This window comes from Populus trichocarpa, chromosome 3, assembly GCF_000002775.5.
Source record: "Populus trichocarpa isolate Nisqually-1 chromosome 3, P.trichocarpa_v4.1, whole genome shotgun sequence".
In the NCBI taxonomy this organism is placed as follows: domain Eukaryota; kingdom Viridiplantae; phylum Streptophyta; class Magnoliopsida; order Malpighiales; family Salicaceae; genus Populus; species Populus trichocarpa.
This window is the reverse complement of record NC_037287.2, coordinates 19,567,542-19,575,749: the sequence shown is the minus strand read 5'-3', so window position 1 is coordinate 19,575,749 and position 8,208 is coordinate 19,567,542. Positions and strand designations below refer to the sequence as shown.

The 8,208-nt window shown below is 29.0% G+C and overlaps 1 protein-coding gene across 1 annotated transcript; it reads right to left on the bottom strand.

Moving 5' to 3' along the window:
- Window positions 1-289: 289 nt before the first annotated feature.
- On the bottom strand, window positions 290-1,677 carry LOC127905068 (probable carboxylesterase 15). The gene has a single exon (XM_052451285.1). The coding sequence runs from the start codon at window positions 1,619-1,621 to the stop codon at window positions 602-604; it is 1,020 nt and encodes a 339-aa protein (XP_052307245.1). The 5' UTR covers window positions 1,622-1,677; the 3' UTR covers window positions 290-601.
- Between the last annotated feature and the right edge of the window lie 6,531 nt (window positions 1,678-8,208).

Sequence of the window (8,208 nt, the reverse complement as noted above, 5' to 3'; positions counted from 1 at the left end):
AGAAATTAAATTACATTAAAATCTGATAAAGAGACTCAACAACATTATAATCAATGAGTGTTCTAAATCATAAAATCTGATTTTAATGGTTTTTGAGTTTTTAGTTTGATTTTGCACATGAAATACATATTGACTCATAAAATCATATGATTTTATTTATGAGTCAATTCATGATTTTAACAACAATGCACTTCCTATGAATAATATCAATATTATTGCTTATTACATAAAATTAAGAATATAATAATAAAGATAAAAAAATAATAATACAATAATAGAAATATGTAACTACAATAATATCAATATTATTAATAACACAGAGAAAGAGTTCATAAAACAACATTAATTAATAAGGGAGATGGGAGAAGATCTCTAGTACTCCAACGATATGCCTTGCCTATAATCACTTGGTTAATTAAACATATAATTATTATCAACTAAACATGCACTCCAACGATATGCCTTGCCTATAATCACTTGGTTAATTAAACATATAATTATTATCAACTAAACATGCACTCCAACGATCTGCCTTGCCTATAATCACTTGGTTAATTAAACATATAATTATTATCAACTAAACGTACTGGGAAATTTAATTTTAGTGCCTCTTGATGAACTCTATGATCCCTTCCATGAGACCAGTAGTTTGTGCAGCAGTATGTGGGTCCATATCAACAGCAATCTTGTTAAGATAAAAACTGTGACCCACTCCAGGATTAATGAGCAACTCCACATCCTTATTAGCCTTTCTCATGGCCTCATAGTACTCCATCTCGGTGTCCCTAATCAGGTCAGTCTCTGCCACACAAAGCAAGAATGGTGGAAGATTAAGGCCGTCCAGCGGTGGTGCTGCATGTCCCACTGGACACGTAAAAGGGTGGTCCTTGGTGCACCCTTTTGGCAATGCCAACTTCAAGAACCTGTCCACCATGTCTAGGGTTAAGAAAGGCGACTCTGGTTGCTCCATCTCGGATTTGCTCCTCACTGACCGGATAAATCCAGGATGGACTGGAATGCCTCCGGCAAGTCTTACCGGACTCAAATCCACATGACCAGCACGTGCAGCCACATGGTGCACCAAGTTCCCCCCTGAGCTATCTCCAATAAGAAAAACCCTGTTGAAATCTCCATAATTATTAAGCCATGGCTCATAAGAGTCATGTCCTTGTCCTAATGAACGCAACCACATGAGGGCAGAGAAGCCATCATCAATTGCAGCTGGGAGGCGATGCTCGGGGGCTAGCCTTAAGTAGACCGAGACAACAATTGCTGAAGCTGACCTAGCAAGCCTAGAGTACATGTAATAGTACATATACCAATCAGCTTGGCTAATGCAAAAACCACCACCGTGAAAATGGACAATTATAGGAAGCTTATTATGATTATCTGTGTAGTGAGGCTCATGTTGTGGTAGATAAATTCTAACTCTAAGGCCAGACTTTTCATCAATGGTGACATCACGTACGGCAACACCCTCTTTAAATTCCTCATGTGGAGGCACTGGCTCTGCCATGAACGTGACCTCAGGCGGTCCGGTCCATGTCCGGTCCACCGAGCCATCATCAAAGGTTCTTAGCCAGCCAGATACCTCCTCCACAAGTTTCTTCTGATGGACCATGGTTATTACAAGCTATATAAGTATTTTTCTCGAGTGTGTGTGAGCATTTTGGATGGTCTTGGCTACCCTTTATATAGTGGTTTGTGTGGTGTGGGAAATGAGAAAGTTATAGGCAATCTTGATTTGCTTTTGAGGGAAAAGTAAATAAAAAAGAAATTATGCCATCTCGAAAAACGAATCAACTCGGTGATTAGTTAATTTAAATCGAGTAAATGAAAAAACCCGATTTTAGAAATGAATTTATATTTAGTTTGTAATCACTCATAAAATAAATTAACTTATATAAAATTCAACTGTCCAGAATTTACTTTTAGAAAAATATCTTTAAAGTGAGCAATCATGCATGTAGATTTTTTAAATTAAATGATAATTAAAGCTTAGAGTTTATTGAATTTTAGAAGTGGGCCAAGTATATTTATGATGAATGGAGATACAAAAATTATGTTATATATAAAGGATTTCTGGTCTAGTAAAAAAAAATTAATAAAAAAGTTTATTTCTTTTATCTATACAAAAATTAACTTTAAAATTTAAACATAGATTGAAAAGGAGTGGTCACGCACCATTACTATTCTGTGGGATCCATAGTTAACAATAATGGGTGTATTTGTGCGGGGAACAGAAGACACTTCTTACGTGGAGATTCTCTCGCCTTTGAATCAAATGTCATGAAACATATAAGGCAGTTTATTGCATAAATGCATGTGGACCTAAAGTCTGTGCGTGCATCATGTTTTTATAAGAATATTTTTTAGATTTTATTTTTGTTTTTATTGCCTACAAATTAAGATTATTAAAAAAATTCAATAAAAAATAAATATGTTTTAAATCAATACAAACATATTTCTAAAAAAACAACGCTATCAAACTTAATTTAATAGATAAACTTGAAACTTAACTGACATGTCTTGTATTCCTAGTCAAGTATTAAAAAAATCAACTTGGAGTCAATCTTATCAAGATGACAGATCAACTAGTGATCTAGTCGAGCCAATTAAAACTTGACTTGATTTATTATTAATTTATTTTATAAAATATAGTTTTGATTTAAAAAAAATAATAATTGATTTGGATAAATAAACTTATGAAATAAACTTTGAACCAAATCAACCAGGTTTTATAATTTTATATATAAAAAGGTGTAAATATTTGTTTCCTCTAAATGAGAAAGTATGACTCTTTTATTTACCACATAACATAAATCAATGCAACAATAATAAATAGTTAGCATCTCCTTAGAGTCTGTTTGAGAGTTTAATACAGGGTGCGTGTTAAAGTATTTTTTACTCGAAAATATATTAAAATAATATTTTTTTTCTAAAAAAAAATATTATTAAGATCAACGTTGTTAAAACAATTCAATTAATACAAAATAAATATGAACACAAAAAAGAAGGAGGCTAGAATTTTCCTTAGTTGATTTGTAAAAATACACAAGTTAACCTAAATACAAAGAGCTTATATATAGATTAAGCTAAAAATATTATTTTACTCTTAATAAATAAAACAAGATAAATATATTATTTAACAAACGCATCAAAACAATTTAGAAACACCAAAAAGAATTAATTTGAAGAAAATTATTTTAAAAAAAAAATTCAGAATCAGGATTCAACTGGACTTCCAAATATACCCTTACACAAGGGACATGATGCATACAAACGACAGCGCTATCCTCATTTTTCACCTCACCCCTTTGGACATTTGGAATCAAAAGTTTTTTTTTAATAGAAAACCCAGATCTTGATTATTTATGTTTTATGAGATTATTCCAGAATTAAATAAATAAACATATTGTAAAAGTTTAGGATAAATTACAATAATATAACAAAATAAATAACATTTTTAAGAACCTGAGGATCTGACATAATTAAATATTTTCCATGTAAAAGAAAATACCACAAAAATCTATTAAGGGTATTTTCCCATAAAAGAGTTTTTTTTTTTATATATATATCGATAAGAGATTTAAGGATATTTTTGTAGTGTTTTTTTTTAACATGGAAGAGGTTTTAACTTTTCAAACCTTCAGGCTTATAGATCATGCTTGTAATCTCACTGTAACCCAAGGTTTACTGTAATTTATTCAAAAACTTGTCAATCAAATTAATTAGTTTATTCTAAAAAGATTTCTAATTAATATGGAAATAGTTTAAATATTCTTGATTGCTTTTCTAAGAGTACAAAAAATCAAATATATTTTTCTATTGGAAAATAGAAAAGTTAAAATATATATAAGAAAATAAAATTGTGTTAATATACAAATACCAAATTTGATTCTCTTCTTACGTGATATAATTGGTGTTGGTATCCTCATTGCCACGTGCCAATATTATTGAACTTGATATTTTCTTGAAGATCACATCGCAGTCAGCTTGAATGTGCCTAGTTAGTAGTTAGCAATTAGTCTATTAATAAGTGAAATGTATAAGTTATTAACTAAGAATAAATTGTTAAAGATACATTTTAATTTAAAAATTATAAATAAAACTAAAAGAAATGGAGCATTCACTGTTATCCAAGACACATATTTAAAAATTATAAAGATGAATGTGACTAGTCAGCTTAAGGACATTCGTTAAGGGTTGCCTTTTCTTTTTATCATACTTTTAAACTAATGTTTTTTTTAAATTTTATCATTTGATTTTTATTTTATTAGAGATTAAACTCATTTTTTTTATATATGTTTTTTATATCCTTTTTTTTTTACTTAGTTGGGTTATTTGGGGTCTTTTATGTTTTGTTCTTTTTATATATTTTTTCTTAAAGTAATTTTTTTAATTAAATAGAATTGATTGATTGAATATAGATGGATACTCACTTCTTTATGTTTTGTTTAGTTTGTTTTCACTACAATATTTAACAGTTTTACCGATAGAATTTTTCCGTCAGCGTAAGACATATATTCTGTCGGTAATTAATTTACCAACGAAATCATCGACGGAAATGCTCCGTCAGTGAATTTTTCATTGGTAATTTTTTTTCCGTCGGTAAATCCGTTGGTAATAAAAAAAATATTATTACCGACGGATTTACTGACGGAACAGACGCGTAAAACAAATTACCTGCTTCATTCCGTCGGTATATCCTCGAAAAATACCATCGGTAATTATTTAAAAACATTTTTTAAAAAATCCATTTTATAAAATTATAAAATAATTAAAATAACATAAATCAACACTATAATATATACTCAAAATGCTTGGGAAAAAAAAAAGAAGAAAATCAACTCAAACAAATTTGCAACAAATAAATAAAATGAAAAAATAATTTCAACTAAAAAAATTCATATGAAAAAAATGAAATTATGGTTGCTAAAAATTTAAAAATCCTATAAATAAACCAACTAAAAATTGATCTCATATGAAAAAAAATCTCACAATAACATTTATACAATTATTAAGAACAAAAAAAATTAAAAATAAAATAAAAAACAAATATAGTGAAAAAAATCATGAAAAAAAGAAGAAGAAAAAATCTTACCTTAATGTAGTTGCAAAGATAAGGAGAGAGAAAAAATTTCATAAAGCATATTAATTAAAAAAAACTAAGAGGATAAAAGAAGAAAGAAGAAGAAGAAGACATACCCAAGCATGGAGGAGAAGAGAAGAAGATGAGGAGAGAAGAGAAAGAAATAGATAATGATGTTTTTTACATATAGGGAAAAAGAATAAGAAGAAGAATAAGAAATGAGTTTGTCTCTTGTGAAATAAGGGGATTCAGGCTTTTTATTGGGGCGCGTTAGCAACGGTTTTACCGACGGATAATTAAATATTAATATTTTTTAATTATTCCGTTTGTAATATTTAATTAAAATTTTTAATTCCATAAAAAGTTTTCAGAAACTGCCAACAATCACCGACAATTTTTCAATACGTAGGTGATTCCGTGTGTAATATTTAAATGAAAATTTTAAATTAATTGAATTTTTTCAGAAAACCACCAAATAACACCGATGACTTTTCAATCCGTCGGTGATTTTGTCCGTAAAGAACAACAATTAACAGTGCAATTAAAAAGTGAACAGTTTTTGAGCTCTCTGGAAAATACCGACGGAATTTTCTGTAGGTGATTCCCTTCGTAATTGACATGATGAACAATGTTCACAGTTTACCAATGATTTTACTGACGGGATTTATTCCGTTGGTAAAAATAACACGTCATCATTTTTTTTTGCTTTGTTTTAATTTTTTTCCCACTGTAATTCCCTCGGTATTTCCGTTTATATTTATCAATTTTCTGGTAGTGTTTTACAGGGCATTGCTTTAGTGAACCATGCAACTTCTTTCGATGTCGTCCTGCATCCTTTTGCAATTGAGTTTAGACCAACTCAACAAGATCTTTTAGTTGTGTGTGATGTCCATAGTTAAGTGGCAGTGAGTTTCCAATGATTTTTTCTTTTTTTTTCTCTTTACAATTATGATATCAATTGTTCATTTTTTATTTATTATTGACAAATGTTTTTTTACGGTTCGTTTTCTGTTGTTGCCTTTGATTTAAATCCAATTATTAAATTAATTGATCTTATTGGATATAGTCAAATTAATGATCCAAGTATCGGGTTCTTCTTGCTTCTCTCAAAACATAATTGCATTGCGGCGTAGCATGGGTTGTAGTCAAGTTTAAAATTTTAAGTTGTTGGTTATGATTTTAAAATATAATTTATATTATTTTTTTAATTTATCCTCTTTTTTTTTTTTGTTAGTCATTGAAGCTTGAATATCCTATAAAAAAATTATTTTAACTTAAAAAATTTAATTTTTAGATAAATATCGAGACTTAAATTTCTAGATGAAAGCCAGGGTATAATATTTGGATGCATCCACTCACTACTTTTGACGTTTTTGCCTGCCAATCACCTTTTTATTTGTCCTTCATGATCTTGTTTATAGCTTTTTTGTCTGTAGCCTGCTCGTCCACTTTCACATTTGGTGGGTGTTCTCTGCCGTGTCCTTTTTTTTTTTCCTTGTTTGCCACCATGGTAAAATATTCCTACCACTTTCTTTAAAAAGATCACTGAAAATTCTTAGTGTTCCAAAAAATGTGCACATTTAAACGCATCCATACATGATAATATGATATAGCACATGATTATCCACACATGCAAATCAACAATATTGACACAAAATTAATATGATTATGCTACGAATTATACCAAGAAAATAATAATTTGATTTAGATCTAAAAATGACCTTCTGGAACTGCCAAAGATAATAAACTTCTTTTTTTTTTTTATATATATATATATATATATATTAAAAGGTGTTTTTTTTTTCAACGATTGTTTTTTTCCTTTAAATTTAATTTAATTTAATTTAATTGTAATTAAATAAATGAAATTATATTTGAGATATTTTTCATTAGATATCAATCAATTTGGATGAGATTGTTGCCTTTTTTTTCCAAATTTGTTTTCAAAAGATTTTCTTACAAGAAATAATCTTATTACTATATAATTAAATACAAATTATTTGTAGAGCTCCAATATACATCCTTGTCTTATTTTACAACTTAATATTCGGTGTGGGTCTATAAATGTAAACATTGAACCTAGACAAGTTATTATTTTATTAAAAAAAGTAAAATAAAATCATCTTAATAAAAAACAAAGTCATCGCACAGGAGAGCAGAACGCTCATATTCTTGACCTTCCGAGCAGTAGGTATTGGAGAGTATAGGAGTCGTTTTTAAAAGTATATCTTTAAAAGATATTATTTTTAATGTCAGTAATATTAAAAGAAAAATAATTTAAAACTAAAATAATAATTTTAATAAAAATCAATGCTTGGAATCCTAAAATTCCTGGGCTCGTGAAATCGAAATCTCAGATGCCTCTCTACACATGTTTTCATTTCACCAATAAGTTTTATAATAAGTTTTAATATAAATTAATAACCAATAAAAATAAAAAAATGGTAGACTGGGCGCACTTAAATTTAGCCGAGCTCGAGAAACCGCCCCCACCCCCCACGTTCCCATGTACGCGTGGCAAAACCCATGCCGTCTAGAATTTGTTTTTGTCCCTCCTGACATGCTATAAAAAAAAACAGGTTTTCCTAACTATTCGTTGATTTAACATTTCAAATTGCCTTTTAATTGATTTGACTTCTTGGTTCGGTGGAAACAATCTGACAAAAAAAAAAAAAAAAAACTATACAGAAAAACAGGTTTACCTAACTATTTGTGGATTTAACATTCAAATTGACTGATAATTGATTCGATTTCTTGTTTTCTTTGGAAAAAATATTGCAAAAAAAATAAATCAGGTCTCTAATAGGTGTAGCCGGTTTACAAGTTGACCTGATACGTCAAATAAATTATACCAAATCAATTAAAAGTCTAATTTTAATAGTTTTAAATCCAGTTATAATTTCAGGTCAATCCATTTACTATGCTTTAATTTAATATCTATGAACAATCACGAACTTCAAACAAGACTAATTTTGTCATTTAAAAGGGTGTGAAGATACCTGGATTAAAAAAAAAAAACTTTGCTTTTATCATTTCATTATTATTATTGGAGCAAATTCTATCATGATGGTTGATAACCAACACACCCATTAGAGGACCGGAGATATTTTCAAATT

What these genes read in the sequence shown, in the direction of transcription:
- LOC127905068 (XM_052451285.1), bottom strand. Translation starts at nt 1,621, where the DNA reads ATGGTCCATCAGAAGAAACTTGTGGAGGAGGTATCTGGCTGGCTAAGA.